At 29.8% G+C, this 24707-nt stretch overlaps 2 protein-coding genes across 9 annotated transcripts in view; one reads left to right on the top strand and one right to left on the bottom strand.

Annotated features, from left to right (window-relative positions):
• Window positions 1-17317, top strand: part of LOC129235199 (serine/threonine-protein kinase mig-15-like) — a gene marked incomplete at its 5' end in the record, with an annotated part of 59812 nt that extends 42495 nt beyond the window's left edge. For 5 of the 6 annotated variants that reach the window (XM_054868899.1, XM_054868900.1, XM_054868902.1 and 2 more), the window contains 7 exon segments: window positions 321-532; window positions 761-824; window positions 1939-2189; window positions 5420-5498; window positions 7255-7335; window positions 8632-8771; window positions 12362-17317. In XM_054868899.1, coding sequence (XP_054724874.1) covers window positions 321-532; window positions 761-824; window positions 1939-2189; window positions 5420-5498; window positions 7255-7335; window positions 8632-8771; window positions 12362-12445 — 911 coding nt within the window. 6 annotated transcript variants of the gene reach the window in all.
• A 3099-nt stretch (window positions 17318-20416) lies between these two features.
• LOC129235200 (uncharacterized) overlaps window positions 20417-24707 on the bottom strand; it is a 138446-nt gene continuing 134155 nt past the window's right edge. For all 3 annotated transcript variants that reach the window (XM_054868907.1, XM_054868905.1, XM_054868906.1), the window contains 2 exons: window positions 23628-23678; window positions 20417-21123 (listed from right to left, as the gene is read on the bottom strand). In XM_054868907.1, the coding sequence (XP_054724882.1) occupies window positions 23634-23678 (45 nt within the window). In that variant the 3' untranslated portion in view covers window positions 20417-21123; window positions 23628-23633. The remainder of the gene's footprint in view (window positions 21124-23627; window positions 23679-24707) is intronic.

A 24707-nucleotide genomic window follows, 5' to 3' on the forward strand; every position in this document is an offset into this window, starting at 1 on the left:
CTAGCCTTCTTGATAGATTTCATATTTACTGACATTTAAACACATATTTATGTATGATTACTTATAAACTTGCTACATTGTGCATGGGATCTAACTAGCTAGTAGAACATTGGAAGGGACATTTTAAAATTATTGTTTATATTTTACATACTATTATTCATGTTGATAATTAATTATAATTTTTCTTTTTTAGTACTGCCTGATAAACTTTAAAAATTTTTACTAGCCTAAAACTTTCGTGTTTAATTTCTTGAACTATTATTTTCTCCCTGCTGCTCAGACATTAGCTTAGTATTTGAATTAAATTTTTTGCTTTGCAGGTGTAAATCTCCTTATTGGAACTGAAAATGGACTGATGCTTTTGGATCGAAGTGGCCAAGGAAAAGTTTATCAGTTAATATCTCGTAGAAAATTTCAACAAATGGAAGTTTTAGAGGGTCAAAACATTCTTGTCACAATTTCCGGAAAAAAATGTAGAGTACGAGTTTATTACCTCTCCTGGCTGAAGAGCAAAATACTACGGACGGATGGTGTGAGTATATATTTTTATGTACAAATTTCTCTCTCTCATGCATCAAAACTCAAAATCAAACTGCCTAAATTCGATGTGGTGAATGTACGACAAATTGAAACTAAAAAATCTGTATTGCTAATTTTCTTAACAGCATTCTGATATTTTTTAAACTAACGTGTTTTAATTTTATACCTTTTCTTTTATAATTAAAAAAATATGTTTTTGAAACCTGACTCATTACTTCAGGTGGAAAAAAGGAGTGGTTGGATTAATGTAGGGGATCTTCAAGGTGCTGTCCATTTTAAAATAGGTAAATCAAATTCTTTTTTTAGCATGCTATACACATTTACATCATTCCTTTTTACTAGTGCATTTCATAAATTATGATATCTTTAAAATCATTATCATCTTTTTAATAATTTGGTGACTTTTTCAATAATTCAGTAATGAATTCCGAAGTCTTTATCAATTAGTATCAAGGAAAATGAAACATTATTAGCAACTTATAGACAGTATAAAGTATTTTTTTAGTCATTTGTATTATTACTAGTCACTTGAGTAAATGTAAACTGATAAACCTAAACAAATATTCTCAGAGAGAAAATATTTTTTTTACCTGCAAGCCTGCTGTTATGCAGTTTTTCTATTTATCTTTAAAATATCTTCATCTTCATTTTCATTTCATACTTTCAATACAATCTTCTGGCTACCTTTCTTTTTTTTTTGCCATAGAAGATTATGGAATTTTTCTAAAATTTAGAAACAAATAACAGAGCTCACTATTTAATTTTAAATAATGTTATTAGAAGGATGGGTTTTGATGAAATCCTTGCTTCTTCTACCAAATTATCTTTTATCGATAAAGTCGCTACATTAATGTTTGATTTTATATGTGTATTTAAGTGAAAAAAAGAATAAATAAAAAAAAAAATAAATGAAATTAATATCTTGTGCATTCTAAACAAATATCAATTTTAAAAGGCATAAAAAGCACTGAGATTTTTTTTTTGTTTATTTGTGTGTGTATGCAATAATATATTCTTTTATTGGCATATGGGGCATTCCAAGGTATTTTTGACATTTATGTAGAGTCCGTAACGTGACCTTTTTTGCCATAACTTTTTAGTTTACTGTTTGATTAGCATATTATTTTATTTTGATCTTTTCCTACCAACACACCAGCTTAAATTAAAATAATTTGCAAATCAAACGGTAAATTAAAAAGTTATGGCAAAAAAAGGTCACGTTACGGACTCTACATAATTTTAAAAATACCTTGGAATGCCCCCATATGTGAAATACTGCCATGTGAAGTGAGAAACTGTAAGTGGTTTTTAATAACAACTATTAACTTGGAAAAGGGATTTTGTTAAGTGCTTTATGTTTTCAAAAAATAGAATGACTACATCTACAATTTTTTTCAGTCAAATATGAAAGGATAAAGTTTCTTGTGATTGCCTTGAAGGAAAGCATAGAAATTTATGCTTGGGCACCCAAGCCTTATCACAAATTTATGGCCTTCAAGTCATTTACGGAACTTGCCCACCGGCCTGGTTTAGTCGACATGACGATAGAAGAAGGTGTTAGACTAAAAGTTGTTTATGGCTCACCTGAAGGTTTCCATGCGGTAGATTTAGATTCCGGAGCTGTATATGATATTTACCTCCCTGCTCATGTAAGTTCCTTTCTAATTTTCTTATAAGTTTCTCTAACTCCATTTTTTTTACAAGACATTGAACGTCTGGTACAAAAGAGATTAATTAGCCTTATTGCAATCTGTGCTCATTTTGATAGGAGAACATTTTTCCAACCGTCTGCAGCACAAATTAGAAGAGCGAAAAGTAATCATCAAGTTAAACAATCATTAGACTAATCATAAGACATAAATCAAACACATAGAAGAAGACATAAATCTGTAATACCACCCCGCATCGTGGGGGGTGGCATTAGGGGGAAATTCCCTATCTTTTGTGACTGATGCCCTACGCTTAAAATTACATGTAAAAAAAGAAAAACTATAATTTCACAAAAGAGTCTCTGAAGTTCTGTTGTAGAAACTTCAATTTCTAAACATTTGAGGATGAGAGTACTGAACAATGCTCCTGTCCTAACATCATCAAAGGTGGCTCGTTATCGTATTTTCACTACTTCTAATTTCGAAATAAATCCTTGAGATAGTTCCAAGCCCCATTTTCTCCCCTAACATCATCAAATATAGCCTATACTTATGATTTTAATATAGGTCTCTCCTCTGTTTTAAAAAGATATTGAGCTTCCAACTTAGCTAAAAATTTGGAATAGAAACAGCCAATATAATTAATGGTCTATTTTTGCAAAAGGGCCCCCTAACGTTTTATTTATTTTAATACAAGCATCCCCCCTCCCACTTTTTAAATTCATTATTTTATGCTTGTATCTTTAAGTGTCCCCTCGCCTTTTTCCCAGGACTACACCCCTGATTTCGACTTTGACAAAGTTGATTTTGTTGTCTTCATTACTGTTTTGATTTGTATTATTATTATTATTATTTTGGTTGTTTTATTTACTAGGATCTTCCACTGTTTTTTCTAAATTCATGGTTCTAGAAGGAGAACTATAATACTTATTTTGTGATTTTTTTTTTCCTGTTATAGCTTTGTCGTTTACATATTATTTTACTGATTAAATATTTTTCTTATCTTGATCTATCTCTGTTCAAATAATTTACCGATATTTTTTTCAATTTTTACTTACTAAGACCTACTTGTTGTTGCTAGGATTTTGACACTAATTGTTGTTTTTAAATTTTATAATTTTAGTATTCCTCTATTTAAAATTGTATCAATATTCATAGTCACATAAATTTCAATCCTTATAACTTTATGTAAAACTCTTGCACAACACTTGTATATTGTCCATTAAATTAAACTATTTTCCGAAAAAGATGTGAATGAATTTGGAATTAGTTTTGTATGTTCTCAAGAATTTTAAAGTGAAGTGTTAGTATTTTCTTGCAACTTTTTCATAAAACCAAGATACAAACTTTCTCTCTCTCAAACTTTGTAAAGTTGAAATTGCATCATTATCTTCTCAACTTCACATGAATGCTTCCTTTCCACCTTTTGCCTGCATTTTATTATTATTTTTTTAATCCTTTGAAAGTGACATTTGATAAAATGCATGCTCCTTATACCCCCCCCCCTCTCCCTTTTTGGCATGATTTAGCATGATTAGTCATTTATTCATTTTTTCATAATGAATTCCTTCACCTTCTAAAGTACCTTATTAGATGTATTCCTTATTAATGTTGTAACTTTTTCCTCCCCATGCTCCTGTTGGATAGTTTCATGATCGGGTATGTGTGTATATTCTAGGTTTATTAATAAAAATCCTTTTATAATTTTACTTATTTGTTTTCCCTTTGTATTTGAATGCTCAGTGTAGTTAAGTATGTGAATCTAGAGAAATGTTTACAGTGAGAGTAAAGTAGTTATACCAACCAATAATTGGCTAAATATTTTCGTTATTTTTTTTCCAAAAATTGGTAGCTGGCATGTTATGCAATCATCATGTTATGATTGGCTATTAGAATTTCATTTATTTTCTTTTAAGATTCTCTTTATTTTCTAGTGGAAAGATACATTTTTACCATTTCTTTATCAATTTATTGCAGATCAAATATTACAAAATATTTTTTTTTTTCCTTTGAAAAAAAATTTATAATACAACTTAAATTGCTACCCTTGTGCCAATTGCACATTTTGTCAGCCACCTATGTGAGCACAAATTGCAATAAAACGTGCAAATACAGTATATTTCTCAATAATCCGTTTAAAGTGCAATAAAATGGGGACCGCATAACAATTGGTCTAATTGTTGAAGAGAATTATACCAAACTGGAAATGAATTCTTCCTTTTATTACCCTTTTATTTTATTGATTAGATCTATGTGATCTAATTTATTTTACTGTTAAAATGAAGTGGCAGTGAAACCTTTGTAATTTAAACTGATTCCTTTTATGTTGTCTTGTCAACATTTGATTAAATTTATTGAAGTACTAATCATATAAGTAGATTTCAAAGTTACTTAAAAATATATTTGTTTGCCAATAAAGTTGGATGTATCACCCCAATTTATAGATATTTGTTGAATAACTTTTGTTTAGCTAGAAAGTCGCCCATCATGGAATGACGAGTGAAATTTGTTTCTACATTTGAACACGCAATTACCTGTGTGATGAAACTTTGATAGTTGAAATTTTAACCCTAACACCAGTGGATTAACCCTGAACTCCAGTAGGTAGCGTCAATTAGCAACTCCAGAGATCGAATATGCTACCTTACGGGGATTAACAATACTACTGAGAAAGATAAAACAGTCCATTCCACACGTTTTCTTTGGGGTAAATTACAGGCTTCAGACAGTTTGTGGTGTAATGTTATTTCAGAAGAATAGAAAAGAAAGCTTCCCACAAACATGATGAAAAATTACTGTCATTCACTAAGCGTCAAAGCAAGTTATAAGTTATGGCGTGTGTTTGTTTTACCTTTTTCATCCACCATTAGACAGCGGCTGCAGCGCCCCCTATAGTTTATTGGAGTTGCCAATTGTTTTGGTTCCTTCGTTTTCCTAAAATGAGTCTTACCAGTAAAACTATTAAGTTGCCGGATCGAGCTCAGGCCTTGTCACAATAAAGCTTTTCCATGCATGTTAAACATAACAAAACATATCAAATTATCATGCCATGGTGCGAGTTTCATTGTTGAAACACACGGGTTACTTTATCATCGGCTATTATTTATATGAGGATGTTTGTCACTGTATTACTTATTTACGAGTCTGAAAATTTAATTTATTTGTTATTTTTTACAGATCATTCAGTATATGAAATTTCATTTTAACCTAATTTGTGTTTATTATTCTAGTCCCAAGGTCCTATTTCTCCCCATACCATAGTCACGCTTCCCAACTCCAAAGGTTTACAGCTTCTTCTTTGCTATGATAGTAAGTGATTGTAACTAAATTCTAAACTACTTTACTAAAAGTTTAACTTTCTTTGACTTTAACTATTTATATTTGAAAAGTAGAGAGTTTGTTTTATCCTTCAGTAAAAAGTGAAAAAAATGTTTCAAGTAATCTCACCCATCCAGTTGTTTCTTATGTGCTGTTCACTTAAATATAAAAAAGTGTGCACAGTGAAAGTATACCTTAGAAACTACATGGGAGGGTGCAATTTCTGAGTTACTTAGAACTCCTTAGATTAACAAAATGCACCTTGGGAACTTTTTAAGTTATCACAAAGCAAAGTTGACTCTACTATCATGCAAAGGTGCAATTGCTGAATCAAAAAATGTATTTCTTGCTGTATGTTGCTTAATGGATTTCCAATTCCTCTGATCTTCTCCCCCATCTTAAGCTTTGGATCAATTCTAATTTTTTGCTGTGCAATTAATTGTATTTTACTTCACTAAAAAACTTGCTGCATTTGACTTGCAATCCACTCTACTATTTATCTATAGGTTTTCTGACTACCCAAAGTGAGACTTGAGGTTTTTTGTTGAAGAAAACAAAGAATTGTTTTGAACTGTTCTGACAGAAATGTCCACATTGCAGCAAATTTCCAACATCCTATGCCAGTCTGCGCAGTATTCAAAATTCGAATGTTGCCAGAATTCCCTTTAATTTGTGCCACAAAATCACTAGGCTTATTTAGATGTTTCAAAGAGGTATTGAACTCATAGTTAGAAAATGTTGGCCTGTCTATCTGTATGAATGATTTCTTGCTGTTATTCTAACTGAAATTGTAATGCTTTGAATTGAATGAAACTTGGTACTTGCATATGAATTAGTGCTGATTAGATTTTGGATTCAGTTTCTGCAAGAGGGTTTTGGCGCAATAAAATATTCTCTTGTTCATTTATTCCTTTAGTTATTCATTCAATCATTTTAAAATCATCCACTTATTCATTCAGTCACTCATTCAATCAACCGTTAATTCAATCAATCATTCACTCAATCATTCGTTTTAATTTTTTCATTGATATATTTATTTGATGGGAATTTTCTGAACTAAATTTATTTATATTAAATTGGAACTTTTGATTGATTATTTAACTGCTGTGTATGCTATTATGTTATGTATTTTATTTAAACTTGTTTTTGTTTGTTTTCATAATTTTAAAATGGTTTTTCTTTACTTGAGGTTTTTTCTAATGATCCGTGTTTTTATTTTTCACCGCCACTTTAAAACTCAACATTTTCAGACATATGAGATGCAATACCAGATTAAATGTAAATTGCAAAATAAGATTTTAAAGTGGTAGATTAATAAAAACTTTAGCAAGGATAAGCAAAACAAGAATCTAACCTGACATGCAGCTACACTCAAATATAGTACAAAAATGATAGATTTTTAGTTCAAATTATATTTGTGCAAGTAAAATAAAAACTAATATAATTCATTCCTTCTTTTTAACATTTGACATTCATAAAGTTATTTTCATCTTAAATTCTTACATGCCTTTTAATTATAAATTTTGTTCAAATCTCAAATTTTATGCAAATTTTAGATAATTTTTGATTACAGGTCTGCGACAGTATATATGTATTAATAACTTGATCAATGATTCCTTTGTAATACATGACGTGCAAATCCTGTCAATCACATCACAGTACTTTTTATTTATTTGCTTTCAAATTTCGAAAGTTATTATATTCATGTTTGTAAATAACTTTTGTTAAATACTTTTTTTACCTTTAGATGAAGGAGTTTATGTAAATACTTATGGTAAAGTTAGCAAAAATATTGTTTTACAATGGGGTGAAATGCCAACTTCTGTAGGTGAGTTCTTTTTTTTTTTTGATCGTGGTTTCATTGAGTTGAAAAACACATTTGGTTGATATTTTATGGGAAGAATCTACTGCAAAAGCACTTATTTTCATGAGCTCTGATTTTTGCAAAAATGAAGATATTGGTGATTACTTGAGCTGAAAATTTATATGAACAGAACCAAAAGTTGAAATATTTCACGGGGCTTACATCTTTGCGACAATGACAAGTTGGCTAAAGTCATGAAAATAAATGCTTTTACTGTAATTTCAGTTATCTTCATACTTATAATTAAGTTCTTAGGTGTTATTTCCCAATTTTTCAAAGCCAATTAAAACAACTACTGTTTGATCGCTCACAAAAATAGCTAAATAGTGTTCAGAGATATTTTTAACACCTCCGAAAGCCTATTTTTATCCGTTATATTTTAAAAGAAAAAAAATTTAGCATTGTAGAAAATGAAATAAATAAATAAATCTTTAAAAAATGGAAAATTTAAAAATATTGCATTTGAATGTTTTGGTACTTTTTTAAATACAGCATGTCGAACATTCTAAATGTCAAAACTCAGAAGAATATTCAGTCAATTCGCGATAACTCAAATCTAAAGGTACCGACAAAAAACTTCGACGTATCGGAAATTCAACTTACTGCTAGTTTCGGTTTTTGACTTTTTAATATTAAAAACCATTGAATATTTTAATTAATATGTATGTATAATAGACAAAATTACAGAACTTAAAAGTTTTTAAGTACAATACGCAAGTTTCTCCAGCCACCCAGCACTGGTGCGGAAGCTGGGGCTCATAAGAGTGCATCTAATACTCTGGTTTTATGCTGAAAAATCATTGAAAAAATTGTAAAAGAAACCGATAGAAAAAATATCGGTTTCAAGGATTTTTGAAACATTTTTGGGAGGAATAACCCCCATTAGTCTCTCTCCTGTCTACAAATGTTTGTGCTTTTCAACTTTTCTTCTCTCTAGCTCCTCAGAAGAATGTTAATGTTGAATATAATGCTCCCTTTCCGTCCAAATAAAAATAATTGCTATGAAACTGTTGAAAACTGAAAATATTCAAATATTTTTCCTAGGAAACTAACAACACCCAAAATAATTTATTTTCCACTGCTGCATACAGCAAAAATGAACTTGTTTACTTATGAAAGAACTTCTTGTTATCCTATATCATTATTTTCTCAGTACTATTATGACTTTTTCATTCATTCCTGTGCTCATTGTTTTATCAATAATGATAAAAAGATGGTAAAAAATTTATGCTCCTTTTTCTTCTCTCTCTCTCTTTGCAGCATATATTGGGACTGGCCAAATTATGGGATGGGGCAACAAAGCAATAGAAATACGTAATGTTGAAACTGGTCATTTAGATGGAGTTTTTATGCACAAAAAAGCACAGAAACTAAAGTTTTTATGCGAAAGAAATGATAAGGTAAGTTTTTTTCAGTTTATTGTCAAAACAAATAAAAGCTATTAGTTGATAAAAGAGTGAAAGCTTTTTGAAATTTTATTTGGCCACTTTTATGATGTTGTTATTACTACTGCTGTAGGCAGAAAAATGGTAGGGTAGACCAATCAATGAATGGACAACGAAGCGAATTTTCATTTTGAAAACTGTATAGCATAGTTAAAAATTGTACTATTTGCCACAAGACTAAAATTGCATTAAATGATGCATGTAGTTATTTTAAAAAAATTGTGAGATTTTTTATGGTTCTGCATCAAGGCTTTATGGAGGTTGAAATCGAAAAAAGTGCTCTGACCCAGTGAATGAACACCCAAACCAGTGGACAAGCACAGCATTGTCTAGTCGTTTTCGTTCCGGAAATGAGTTGACGGGAGTTCCTACTGTGGATTCATCTAAAAAATAGTTTTCAAATCCTATTTTTCCACAAAAAATACCAGGTGTTCATTCACTGGTCTCTATCTACCCTGTCTGCAGAAATGAGTTTTTGAGATAATTAAAAAAAAAAAAAACGCATTTTGGATTCAATGAGCTAACAGTAGAAAAATGTTGGAATTAAGTTTTTTTTTTTTGCACTTTCATTTTTCAGCGGAAAAAAAAAGTAAGCAAACTTTGTATAATAAAGCTAACGTATAATAGAGTAGATGACAAAAATGAAAAAAAAAAAAAACAACTTTTTACCTGCCCATGGTAGACTAGACCTATCAAAAAGTGTGTGGGATTATAGACAGTAGAACCTCTTTTATCTTGATAATCCGGACCAAATTTGGAGATTTAAAAAAAAGTATACTCATACACAGTGGCTCCCAAAAGTGTTTGTACACTTAGGACTTTCAATGAAATAGGACCCTATCCATTGGTTAGAAATAATATTTCGGAATAGGTATTAAACTATAAGATCTATGATCAATTTTCAACAAAGCTACATGACATTTTTTAAAAAAAGTATAAAACTTAATTTTTAAACATCAAAAACCAAAAAGTGGTGGAAATTTTATTTAATAAAAGTCTTCATACACTTTAAAAAGTGTCTATATATTATTGAATAATTTAACTTTTTAGATTATTTAGTAGAATATCATGCAGTATCAACAACACCTTTTAAATGTCTAGGAATAGATTTCATTCCTTTTTTTTTGCGTAATTTCTGAGTAAGTGTTCAACCACACTTCGAGTCCTATTGTTTCTAGCTCTACGTTTCAAAGCTGTATTTTCGTAATCTAGCCTCCAGATATCTCTAAATGTGTTACATCAAGTTCAAATCTGGAGATTGAAGTGGTATTTTCTAAACTTTATGACATTTTTGAGGCGCTAGATGCAAACCTTGAAAACCGTGTGCTTCTTATCGTTATCTTGATTTTAGAAAAAGTTAATTCCTATAACCAAATTTTTGACTAAGAGCTTAAAATCGTTTTTTAAAATATTTAAATGATTGGCATGATTCACTATTTCATCAAAAAATTGAAATCTACCTAGTCCTGATGCTGATATGCACCCTCACACAAGAACACTTTCACCGTCCTGATTAACTGGTACAACTAAGTTCTGAAGATTAAGTTACTCATTTTTTCTTATATTTACAAATATACAACAATTTAACCAAAAAATGTTGAATTCCTTTTTATCTGTAAGTAAGACATAATTCCAAAACGTTTTGAGCTTATTTATCATTGATTTTGCGACGAAAAGCGTAAGTTTTCTGTTTTTCACATGACCAAAAAAATTTCTGAGGGAAGAGGTCCCATTTAATCCAGCTAGTCAGAGAACTTGTTGAACAATTTTAGGTGAAAATTAAAAGTAATTTTTTTTAAAAAAACTCGGTAGAAACTTTTACAGCACTCAAATGTGTACTTTCATAAATTTTTTAACTGTAAATTTCCGATCACGCTTTGTTAACTTTGCCGGTTGACCTTTTCTTACCTTGTTTTTGGTACGATTCTTTTCTTTAAAGCAAGCACTTTACTATGGAATGGAATAAATTAATTTAGACATTTCAAACCAATTTATCGCTGCTGTGAGGAAAAAATTCGAATTTCGAATGGTGTTTGTGGTTTTTTACTAATACCTGCCATTTTAAAGTAATGAACACAATATTAAGCAATAAATAAACAAAACATTAAAGCGAAATGACTTTTAAGGGTGAACACAATGCAAAAATAATAATAAAAAAAACAACACATGATAATTTATTCAAAAATATTTGAGTGTACAATGACTTTTGTGGTGTATTATTTCTCTGTCTCTTCGTTTTTTGGCCCATTTCAAAGAGAAGATCCGTCAATATTTTGAAAGAACTACAGGGTTTTATTTAGAATGACATAGGAATGATGTAAACAAATATTGGACTTCATATTCGATTTCAGTTTTGCGTTATTTTTGGTTTTACTAAAAATTTTCAAGGTGTACGAACACTTTTGGGAACCACCAATAGATTAGCATTATAACAGCACGAACATTACTACAAGTGTGCCAACCATTCAGCTTTTATTTTAATCAAATGCACAGCTTCTGCATTAATACCAATAAAGTATGGCAATCTTACAAACATCATAATTCAAATTTTCTGATATGGCTACTTGGAGCGTCTCCTCTGAAAGGGGTTAAGGAAAAGCTTATCTATAAAATGCACAACTTCACGTCCCTAGGTGTATGTTATGAAGATTTTCTACTAATGCTATCAGGTATATATCCGGATATTTATTTTCCAACTGCGGAATTTTCAACGTAAAAATTATATTGTTCATTTATTAATAAATTCAACCAAAAAGTTATGTACTATATTTTTATGATGCATTAATATAACAAAGTAATATAATATTTCTTTTTCATTTTGTATTCATAAAATTATTAGTAATGTAAGTTTTAATTCATATTAAAAATGCCTAATTAGATATTAAACATTGGTCAGAAAAAAAAGAAAATGTCTTATGACTGTGCACGGACAAATGCATATTTTTTATTTCTGAATTATATAACCGTGTAAAAGTAGCTAACAGAAGAAAAATGAGTAAAAAAGCTAATGCTAAAGTAACACCATTAAAATTGATAAAAATGGGAAATGATATATAAATAATGAAAGAAACCTTGATTTTAAGTCTACATATAGTAATAAGCAATATAAGAAAATAAAGGGTAATTTGAGGATGCATTTACTATTTTGAAGACTTTTAAGTTTGTGCTGATTGAAAATATCAGATATATGGATGCTTCAGTTTCCAAATCGATTAACTTCACTTTTTGAAAAAATCCTCATTTCTTCTTTAATAGTGCTTAATCAATGCTTAGAATGTAAATTTAGATTGAGCTTTAGGTTCAGTACATTTCTGCTCCTGCAATGGCAGAAAATGTAACAAGAGGGCCCAATCACTCCCATAGATAACACTATCTTCTTCATCACTTTTCTTGATTTTTGTTTTGGGGAGTTGATCGTTTTAGCAAGTGAAGCACCCGTATATCAATATATCGGGTAGATATTAAAATATCGGATATTTTCGAACCCTGAATGCTATTAAATTCCATTTTCCTCCCATGTGATAGAATACAAATGCTCTTTTCAGGTGTTTTTTTCCTCAGCCAAGGGAGGTTCTTCGTGCCAGATCTACTTTATGACTCTTAACAAGCCTGGAATGGCAAACTGGTAGCAGATGTGATGTGCTCCTGCCATTCACAGAGATGGTGCTCTTATTACATAATATAGGGGAAGCTTTTCCCCTATTTTGCCTTGCAGTCAGTCATAACAAATATTTTGTGTTTTATAGAAGATATATTCTCATCACAATTTCTGCTCCGGATTCTCTTGTTCTTTCTTAATTGCTCAACAAAAAGAAAAAAAAAATCCTTTCATGCTTGTATACCAGTTACTGTTCAATACATTTATGTGTGTTTTTATTAATGTTTTTGAATTAAAATGTTTTCTGATTTTAAGGAGTCTTAATATTTACATGATGCTTTGAATTTTACCACCATTCTTGGTATTATTTTAATCAAAAGCTTTATGTCCATTTCGTCTGGTATACAAAATTTACTTATGCAATTCCTTTAACATTATGTATATAGCCTCATCTCATTTTCATGCGCATTTTTCTCATCCCCACTTCTTTTTTTTAAACAAACGGTATACAACATCCCCCCCCCCCTCTCCTTTTTTTGCTCAAATGGAATAAATTTTTGGAAACGAGCTGAAATCAGTTAGTTCTTAAAAGGTAATGTTTTTTTTTTATTTAACAAAAGAATTAAATTACTCCCAATCAAGTTTAATAAAATAGAAAATTTTGCAAAAATTAAAAACTTTGTTCAATTTATCAATAAGTGAACGCATAGTTCTTGAAAATATTTTGCTCTCTTTCATGTGATAACATTTTTTGATGAATTTTTAGCCTTTTTTCTTTAAGTTATTGAAAACATTCCAAATTTGCCAAGTGAAATTGTTTAAAAATCAAGGTTAAAGAAGCAAGATATTAAACTGGTAATTGTTACATGTTTCCCTGTTCAAAAATGATAGGTAACACATAAAAAAAAAAAAAAATCCTTCACCCAATAAATGTAAACTAGGGAGTGTTAACGAAAAAATTGTCAAAAATTGTTATATTTTAATAGTTTTAATGAACATTTTAAAGTAAGAAACATAGATTTTCATGCAAATTTGCTGTACAAATTCCATTTAAAATTTATTTGTCTTTAATGGGAAGAGGCTGTATTTTCTTCACAGTAATCTGCTCAAATATTATCTAAATAAAGAAAATTGTAGAGACTATTTTTTCGTAATCATAATGATAAAAAAATGCATCTTAATCCTGTAATTTCTATTTAGTTTGCATGCTTGAAAGAACTTCTTAAGCAGAAAAACTATTTGAATGCCAATAGCTTTGGTTAAGTTGCTGTAAAAGCTAGTGCGTTGAATTCTAACTAAATTGAGACAAAAACATTCATTAAATGTTAAAAAATAATAATTAAATACATATATTTATATTCCAAGGCAGACAGTTGTCATGACATGAATGTAATATAGCTTGCTCAATCCGTTTGCATGGATGTGACCTTTTTACGCATATATTTGCACTTTATTAATGAAATTAAACTTTGGCTTTTTATTTATGAAATATTCAGATGTGAAAAACCATTTTGTATCATTATAAGGTATCAATTTACTAGAAAACATTTTTGTACTTGAAAGATGAATGATTTGTAAGTGTTTCACGTCCATAAATTTAATTTGTAAATATGTACCAGAAAACATTTTAGTAAGTCAATACTTCATATTATGATACATAATAGTTCTTCACATCCGATTCTTTCACAATTAAAAGCCAAAGTTTAATTTCGGGAATAAAGTGCAAATATATGTGTAAACATTTGTTTTGTAAACACCTCTCATTTGTGCAGTTGAATTGAGCAAACTATGCTCAACAAGGAAATATCTTGTTCTGTTTCTAATTTTCAAGCATAATATTAAGTTGAAATTTGACATTTCATAGCTTAATGCTTGCTTCTCAGTGCAATCAATTTTAAAGTACAGATTTTTTTTTCTTCTGTGTAACCTTTTAAATCATCTAAAAGTTGTTTCAAAATTTAATTTCAGGGTTCGTACACTCCGGGGAAACCTGGAATTGTCAAGGAAAATGAGATGGTTAAAAATGTCAGGGAATTTTTCAATTTTGGCCCCAAATTTTTTTTTCCAATTTTTTACCCGGGAATTTTGTGCCATGAGATCTAATTCTCGTTTCTATCGATGTTTCCTGAAAAAAAATTTAAAAATTTGAGGCAAAATGAGGCTAGCAATATAAAAGTGGCAACCCAAAAAAAAAAACTTCTGCAGTCATCATTTTTGGTCCTCAATAGCTCCCAAGAAAAAAATTCCTCGTGTGAACAGGAATTATGCACAAGCTCAACAGGGGAGAAAACAATTTATTGCTTCTGAAGCACAAGCCTGAAGATGGGAGGGTTGATCGGGGAAAATTGTTATTTTGATCGGAAAGTCTTTTCAGCTACGTGTGAAACGTAATCACCATCTTTGGTCATTCACTAGATAGAAGTAGACACAATGCTTAGATAAAGTAAGACAAACAACGTTAGAAAAAGCACAAATTTGCCAATTACAGTTGCTGTAATTGGCAAATTTGTGCTTTTTCTAACATTGTTTGTCTTACTTTACTGTTCAGCACAAAGGTATTTATTTATCTTACAAATGCTTAAATGCCTAAGTTTCCAAAAACAAAGCAGAATATGATGTTTATTGAACTGTATGAAAGTAACGCAAAGTGTGCTGTATTTTTTTTTTTTTTAAATCAAACATGTAATTTTTTTGAGAAATGAAAATTTTGTTCTTAAAACTTACTTTTATCCTCATTGCCTTGGATGCGAATATGCTATATAACTTTTCAACCTGAATTGTAGTTTGATGAAGATTTATTATTGGTTAATTGTTTTCATGCTACAAATTCAAAAGATGATTTATTAATTTTTGGTGTAGCCGAAATATTTGGTCATTCCCAAGAAGGAAGTGCACAAGACTTTTTTTAAGCGCCCAGGTTTCCGAAAACAGCATTTGATGTTTAATGCAATGCAAACTATTGAAAACAAAGCAAAATGTGCCTTTTTTGGGTGCGTAATTTGTAATTATTTTCTGGAAAAATGTAAAATTTTCTTCAAAACATTTTATTCTAATTAATTTAGACGCTTATGTGCTAAAACTGACTGTTATGTCTCAGGATTATTAATTATGACTACGTTTATGCTACAAATTCAAAAATCTACTTATTATCTTAAATTTTTCACTTAGCCGCCATATTTGGTCATTTGCAAGATGGAAGTAGATGTAATTTCCAAAAACAGAATTGCATGTTTATCTCAGTGTAAATTATTGAAAGTTTCATAAAATGTGCAATAAATTATGAATGTGTTATTTTTTTTTCTAGAAAAGAAAAATTTTAATGTATAAGCATCCTTTGATATACGAAAGAAAAAAAGTCGGATGATTATTGGCATTTTTGTTATGCATTATATGGTATGCCAATCGATGCAAGAAGTTAATCTTTATACTGAAAAATAGCTTTGTATTTCGCTGAATATGTTTTGTGCTATATACCAATAAGAAAATAATAAGTATTATAAAGCAACAATTAGAACTAAACATTAATATTATGGATGATACGTTGCATGGAAGAAACGCTAAAATAAGGTGAATGTACTTTGTTTTCAATAAGTAGTAAACGATTGAAAACAATTTTGAATAAAATGTTTAAAAAAAATTAAATTTTGAGAGAAAAAAGAAAAAAATTCCAAGAATTTTTTTTTAAATCTAAGAGGCAAAGTTTTAGTTCTTACACAACGCTACTTTAAACAATTTTAATTACTTTGAAAATGTTGTTTTTAAAATTAATTTTGAATGAAGCGAGTAACGTGGAATTTTCTGAAAAACAACCTGGAAAACCTGAAAAAGTCGGGGGAATTTTTTTTATTCACTAGTGTATGAACCCTGAATTTGTATTAGGAAATACAACTAAATTTTGAATGTTTTCTTTTCTGCTTTGAAATATTTTTACTACTAATGAACCTAAGAATAATTAATATAAATCTATCGCATCAAAACATGTTTTTTACTCTAAAATTTGTCATAGTATTGCATAGCAGAATAGTCATGGTTTTTAACAAACGGCTGGTCTAAAAATTTGCCATTTCTAATTTGCAAGTACCTGATATTTTCAGCAAGTGGTATTGATCATCCACATTTATTCATGAACTCATGCCTATTTTTACATGAGTTGAAATACTGTGTCTCAATCAAGCCATGTCATCTGCGGTGGAGTTCTAGGTTTTGCAAATTGATAACAGTTTCGGCATTATATATTTTGTGATAATGCTATTTACTAATCTTTTTCACATCATTTCTAGAGATTGAAGAATATGTTTCTAGTTCTTGAATATTATTTGTGAAAACTTATATTCCCTACTCCTTGAATTAGATTTTTATTATTTATTATTATAAGACTGCGTTGAATGACCCAATACTTCACAGAAAGTTAAATGATATTGTTGGAACTTTTGTACATACGTGTGTACATACATATACATAATAAAAGATATAACTAGGAAGTCATTACTATGCACTTTTAAAATTTTTTGTGAAAAATTTATTTGTTCAGACTCGGTTTATTAATAAATGTGCTTTCATTGAAAAAAAAGCCAAGATATATTTTATATTACGACAGCAATATCAATATCCAACAATTTTTCTTGAAAAAAAAAATACATTTATAGATATATATATATATGATTTTAGCTTTAGCAAAATTATTTATGTTTGAATTGCCATTATTGATAATTTATAGCAAAATATATTTTTATGAAATTCAATTTTCCTTAAAATGAATCGAAAATTGGTTTATGAATTGTAGATAAATCATATGCTTCTCGATTGTTAATAATTCTGCATTTGTAAGAAATATTTTGTAATCTTCAGATTTTTAAACTGTAGTAAAATACATCAAAACTGTGAAGTCCTTTTATTTTTCACGTATTTTACGACATCGTGTTTTGCTACATGCGATAATCAACAATTAACCAGGCTCAGGATAAAAGTAGCTGAACCATGCAACACAGCAATTCCTATCTTACTACACCACTGGCTCTTAATAGGATGGACTTATTAATGTAAACAAAGTGTTGCTGCTGTTTATTGCTTTGTATTTTTTTTAAAGAGTAATAAAAAGAGAAATATATTTAGGGTCTAATAAATGAGATGCGAAAGAGGGTAAGATATTTCTGGGTGTACCTTTCAGATGGAATTCTAATCTCACTTGGCAACCTTGCATTAGTAAAAAGATTCCTTGCTACAGTTCCACAACAATGTAAAAAAGAAAAAATGAAATTTATTTTTAAAAAAATCATTAGGAAATCATATGCACTTTTACTTCCTAGTACTAAATAAAAGTAAAATAGTGTCTAAAAAGGAAGGTGGCAATTTCTGGACTTAGGCCTTTACTTCCATCTATACAGGATTTTTTCCGCATTGGTAGTGTTCCTGCATCGGAACATCTCGTTTCCGAAGCAATATTTCGAGAGTGAACCCTGAACTTACGAATGCCCCAGAATTCCCGACGCCCTATTTTTGAGACGTCTGCGTTTGAGATTAGACAGATTTTCCGATGCCGAAAAATGTTGAGCCCATCACAGAGCAGTTTCAATCTTTACATCTTGTTTACAAACGCCATTGTTGGACTGTGCTGATCTTCGCTTTGTCAGCTGTATTTTGTTGAAGAAAGTATCACAGCAACATAATAAAAGATTAAAATTAGTTACATAGGAGCTAGCAGCAAAAAATTAAGTTTTTTTAATACATCTTACTAGTATACTTTGATGAGATCAATGCCAAAATCATGCATTTTTTTGATGTTAGCCGAACAGCTGTACTTAAATGTTAGCGGTGAATTTCATACGATATTACAGTTTTAAATTTATAGTTCCTTTACTTTGTTTTGGTTGCCAAGGGTTTCTAACCTGGACCATAAACTACACCACTCGGACTATAACTACAGCTGTGTATTAAATTAAAGTTATTGACCTCTAAACTTGGCTATTTTTAAAAAATCATCGAATTTGAGACTATTTAACTACTAAAGCAAAGATAAACGAAAGCTATTTTATATTTTTCTTAGTACTATACTGTGGTAAGTAGTTAATCGTATACTTTTTCCGAGGGCTACTCACGGCTTTAGCAGATATCCAGGCCTAAACAAGGCAAAAAAAAGTAGCAGTTTCAATTGACTTTTGCCCTTAAAGCCACAAGCCAACCACCAAAGTATTTATGCTAGCATGTCCCTAGTATCAAGTAGTATCCACATTTAAAAGAATTGACTTGGTTCACTCATTGCTTTTGAAGCAAAGCAATCATATATTTTGCTCTTTTTTTTTTCACGAACCTATACTTTGACCCCTACTCAAGGACAAAAAAATCAGTTTTTTAGAAAAATAAACTTCACTTTTTCTTATTACAGTACCACTAACACATCCTGAAATTTTTACGAATATTGAAGACATCAACTATTAAAAGTGTCCAGCTTTAAAAAAAAAAAAAAAAAAAAAAAAAAAAAAAAAAAAACTCTAAGTCCTATGGTGGCTGAGTTTTCTGGATTCAGCCTGATTATCAAGTGCCAAGTTTTTGGAGCTCTTCCTTATTACCAATATTGTTAGTAATATGTTCCCATTGTTCTTGATTTCACAGATAAAACCGATTTAATATATTAATTTTACAAAAGTCTAAATACTTTTCAAGACAAAAAAATATAGTTTCCCGCCATTTTACAACTTTTCCTTTTTTTTTGACTGAATTGTCATGGAAATGAGTCTGTAACGTGCACTGATACAACTAAAAAGAGAATGAAACCTTAACTGGGAGTTGGTCATATAGCTTACAACACTAAAACGAATAATTTCTTTCTTTCTTTTTTTTTTTTTTTAGAAAATATATCAAGAACATTTTTCACCAAAAATATTTCTGTTGGAAACTTTTCAAGAATTTCTAAATTTATTATCTGATCAACTTTGCAATATTAACCCTCCAAATGAACAATCATAATTCAGTTTAAGCAAAAAGTTGTAGAAATGAAGTAACGAATTTATAACATTTGAATCAAAAATGTGGCTCTCGTCGCGATATCACATGTACAAAATTAATCTATCCGGCACCGGAACTGAAATACAGAGACGTATTTAGCAGCCGGTAATTTTTAACCCGATTCCAAGGCCAATTGCCGAAGTTGCAAGATTCCGGACACATCAAAGTAACAAACTCCTACAAGTTCCGAGAGTAGAAGACTTTCTGGATAAGTGAAAGTAAAGCCTTTAGTTCTGTTCAACATAGTTTCCTTTACCAACATAGTGGGTTTTTTCCACCATGTTTGGTCATTCGCAAGATGGAAATAGACAAGACTATTACTTGCCTAAGTTTCCAAAAACAGAATTTGATGTTTACCTCAATACAAACTATTGAAAAGATTACATAAAATGTACAATAAATCATGTTTCTTTTTAAATGATTTTCATAAATTTGAATTATTACCATCTGCTTTAGAAATTTTCCTTTAAACTAAAACATTCATCTAAAATGTACTTTCCTGCCAACTTCTAATTTACAAATTCATTTATTCATTTTTTGGAAAAAAAATTAAAAAACCTATTTTTATCTAAATTTTCCACATTTAAATAAGTATGCATTGAATTATTGATTTTCATAATGCAGAGTTCTATTTATTTTTGTGAAAGTAGTGAAAACTGTCCTCCTCCCCTCCCCTCTTCTTTTTTTTTTTTTTTTTTTTTACTTTAAAACTCGGCGACAGTGGTGGCTAGTAAGTTTTTCAGGTCTAGTGGCCACTGGACAGATGGAAAATTACTGAGTCTGGACTTTTACTTGTGATTTTATGAAAACTTTAATGCTGCGGATTATTTTCAAATGCCCTAAATTGTGTCGCAGACTGGCTAGAGTTTCTGCTACTGGGCTCATTAATTACAAAAGCATTTTTACGTTGATCAAACAAAATTTCTCGTAAGGAATTTCATTTATTGTCAAAAAAAAAAAAAAAACCACAAAGACTAAAAAGAAAAAAAATACGAAAACCACACATTTCTGATTGCAAACACGTTTATTAATTTTCCTACATTTTAGAACACTTGTTTTCAAAACGTATGGAAAAAATGATAAGTTTTTTCCGGAAATTATGTCATTATTTCCATAGAGACAGTATAATATTCAAATAAGAAATGAGACAGTGAAATATCGTTTTATTTTTTTATCAAACATTAATAACATTGACGATATGTCAGTAACAATTTTTACTAACAAATGAACAAAAATCTTTTAAAATTTCACTTCCCTTGTAATAACAAAAGATGCTTTTTACAATGTCTGGACATTCCCAGCTTCTAACACTGAAATTTTTGCAAGGTTTTATTTACAATAACACTTCAAACAATGAGCATATTAATGAATAATAGTATAATAAAGAATATGACAACATATTTACTGCAAAGCTCAATATGTGTACATATATATACATTAAAAAGGCTATTTGCCTCACAAAACACTGATAAGTTCAAATTTCTCCACTTTTTACAATGGTTTATTGCCAGAATTGTTTTCCATGGTGGGAAACACTGAACTGAAATTTTTAAAATTATAAAGTATATTTATTACACTGATGAAATGAAAAGTCTAAAGTAACAAAAAATAAAATAAAATAAAGAAACAAAAAATAACTGCACATATATCTTGATAAACTGCTTGATATCTGCTTTTCCTTGAGTTTCAGCTTGTCAATAACCCTTCCTATTCCAAATTAGAAAGTATAGTTTAAAACAAATATGTTTTCTTACGTAGTATGACTAATAAGGTTAGAAAAGTAATTGTTCAACATATTATTTACACTAAAAACGTACTTGATGATGGAAACCTTATTTTTACGCAAAGTATAAAACAAAATCCCATCTAATCTAAAAATCCTTCACTAATTGAGTAACGCTCCTGACGTCCCCAACAATGAAACTTGCACCATAGCATAATATTTTTTATAATGTTTGACATGTGGGGAAAAACTTTATTTTGACAAAGCTAAACAGGATCTGGTACCTTAACTGTTTTACTGGTAAGACTAATCTTGGGAGAATGAGAAAACGGAAAAGTAGTCGACAATTAACGCTATCCACTAGAGTTTAGGGTTCATCCACTGGAGTTAGTGTTAAAACTTCAACTATCAAAGGATCACCAAACAGGTAAAATAACTTTGTTCAAATGTAGAAGTAATTTTCACCTGTCATAATTTCATGGGCAATTTTCTAGTTATAAATCTTAAAAAATAAATATTTAGAGAACTTAACCCTATTTTTAAGAGTAATAATAATGGATTCATTAGCTCAGATTGCTTTACTATCAAGATTTTTTGCCTTTTTCAGTAGAACAATTGAATCCATTTCAGAACTTTTGTTGACTATAAACACAGAAAACTGCCAAATTTTAAGAATTTTTCTTTTACAAAGTATGAAAATTATAATTCTAGGAAATAGTCGTACCACTTTTCCCTAGAATTATAGTTGAAGGGCTGGTGGTTGTAGTGGGGGGGGGGGGGGGGGTAATTTGAATCATGCATTTGTATTAAAACTCTAACCAACCTTTCCCTATTATTAAAATATAGCTACTACCATGAAATGAAAATAGCTAAAAAATTGCTTTCATCTATTATATGAAATATATTATGTTTATACACATGAAGTAATTAATATTTAATCCACATATTTTGAAGATTTTTAATTTAAAATAAAAAATTTTTTACTAACTCTGCTTTTGAGGGCATTGATATATTTTTTATAACAATAGAGAACTTGAGTAGCACACCATTTAGCAAATGATTGACTTTAAAAAGCTTGCCTTTCCTTTGAAAAAAATAATGTCTCAAAATAAGATGCACATTTATTCCGACTACAGATTTGAAATTCTCTTTTGATGTAATGTTCATTAAATAAGTTTCAAATAAATATTTATCTAAAACATACCAGCAATTCAAAAAAAAAAAAAAAACTAACTTTGAATTTTGGTTGGAGTAGGATATATTGTGACACGGCCAAATAAACAATTGTGACATCTGTAGCAAATAAAAAAAAGTTAATTGCTAATAGTCTGAACTAAAAACTTATATAACCTAAACCTTTTCAATTATTGCCTTCCACCCCTCCAGTCCAGTAAATTAACTGCGCTTTTAGACTTAAGCCTGTAAAAAAATCATGCATCTTTTAGCTCCACATATTTTCCATATTTGTTGCTCATAAAGCAGGGGTGCCCCCCCCCCCATATTTCTGTACGCCTTTGCGCTTTTAACTCTTTTTTTTTATTTATTATTTACCTATTTATTTATTTTTATTGTTTTAAAGGAAAAGTTCTGTGTGCCACCAATGAAATACACACACACACACAGAATAAATAAAGTAAAATAAAATAAATAATTTAAATAAAAATAAATCAATTCAAATAAATAAAAATAAAAAAATCCCCTCAAAAAATTTGATGGCACAACTTGCGCCATAATCCCTACTGTGGACCCCTGTCATAAAGTAAAATTTTGAGCAATGATCACAAAACTCTCTGATGTGCAGATTTTTTTTTTTTTTTAAATCAGATTACGTTAATTTTTTAAAAAAAAGAAGAGCATTGAAACAGTCATTTTAAAGATCACTACCAAAATACTAAAAGATTAGCGATACTCCTATAAAAATGAAACTTTCTAAATTTAAAATTGTCTAATGAACTAAATTTACAGAACAAAACTGTTTAGAAGAAAACGATTTCATTAATTAATTTAAAGGAATAATTGGGCCAGAGAGTTGATTAAAAAAAAGTGCAGGGGGAAGGAGAAAGTCGGAACTACAAAATGACGAACAGGAAAAACAAGGCTGAAAGAAATTATTTTTGATGTCGTAGAGCGCCGCGCTAACTAAGAACGATCGGAAAATAATAGAAATTTCCCTGACATTTCCAGACAATTATGTTATTTTTCATTTTCCCTGACCATTTTCATTTTCTCTGACAATTCCAGGTTTTCCCGGTGCGTGGCAACCCTGCTACCGTAATAGAAAATCTTGAAAACATTGAGGATACACCCAAGAATCTTAATGATCTTAAATTTTTTAAAGAAGACAAGTGTTAACCTTTGTAGTATATTTTTGCTTGATGATTTTATATTTCATTGAATAAATGCTAAAAGTATACATTAAATGAGTGAATTCATCATAGATACAGAATAAAAATAGATCATTTTAAAAATTTACTTGCTGCTAACTTACCAAGGTTCATACTTTTGAATATGCCTTCAAAACTCTCTTTGAAAACTTTTTCTAAAACAGAAAATAATAAAATGACTTTTTTCTTAGGGTGATTAAAATTTCCTAGGTGCAATTTTTCACAAAACTCAAAATTCTACTTTACTCGCACTTTTGTACAAAATGTTATGATGGTACACAAAAATACTACTGTAAAAGCACTTATTTTTGTGAAATTGCAGATATTCGTGGTTTTATGAGTTGAAAATTTCGAGACTTGATGTGAACAAAACTGAAAGTTGAAGGGAAAAATATTTTGTGAAGCTAAAAATTTTACGACCGTCTCCTGAAAATAGGTGCCTTGCATAAATGACTGCTGTTAGTCTCCAAGACAAACAAGAAGTTCCGTCAAGAACTAAACGAGCCTACTTTCCTATGTACCAATATCAACTTTCTCGTATCTGATCAATATTCTCAAAATTACCTACATTTGCAAATTATTTCAAACGTAACTTTTTAACACTTTTAAACTGGTTTCTAGAAATAAATAACCAGAATAAAAATAAGTGGTATAATAAAGGTATAATCTCTTAATAGTAAATAAAAATAAGGTTTCAAAGAAATTCTGGAAGGAAGTCTGTGGCGGACCTACGTCCATAGCACCTACAGCCTTGAAATTTTGTAAAAAAATTATTTCGAGCCCCGTGGGTGTGCACTTGGGGGGTTTTTTTGTTATTAATTTTTTAAGCATTAATTTCACGTAAATTGCCTATTAATGCCTATTAAAGGGGTTAAAAAATTACTCGCACATATTAATATTCTACTCAATTTGTTTCATTGCTCTAACTTAAATATGCGGGAGTTATTTGTACTTTTAGCTTGAACTTTTTTAGGCTTAACTAAAATTTAGGCATTACTTTCTTCATTAAATCTGTAAAAAGCGAAGGAATTGTCCCACAGTTTTCTTTTTGACACCACTGGAAAGAGCGACTTTTTGTACTCCAGATGTAACTCGACCTATGGTCGAAAAACTTATCTTCTATCTCCAAAGGAAAAAATCTAGATTGAATAATTTTATCTCCATTAAAATTATTGATTTTTTAT

Source organism: Uloborus diversus, chromosome 2 (assembly GCF_026930045.1).
Source record: "Uloborus diversus isolate 005 chromosome 2, Udiv.v.3.1, whole genome shotgun sequence".
NCBI lineage: Eukaryota > Metazoa > Arthropoda > Arachnida > Araneae > Uloboridae > Uloborus > Uloborus diversus.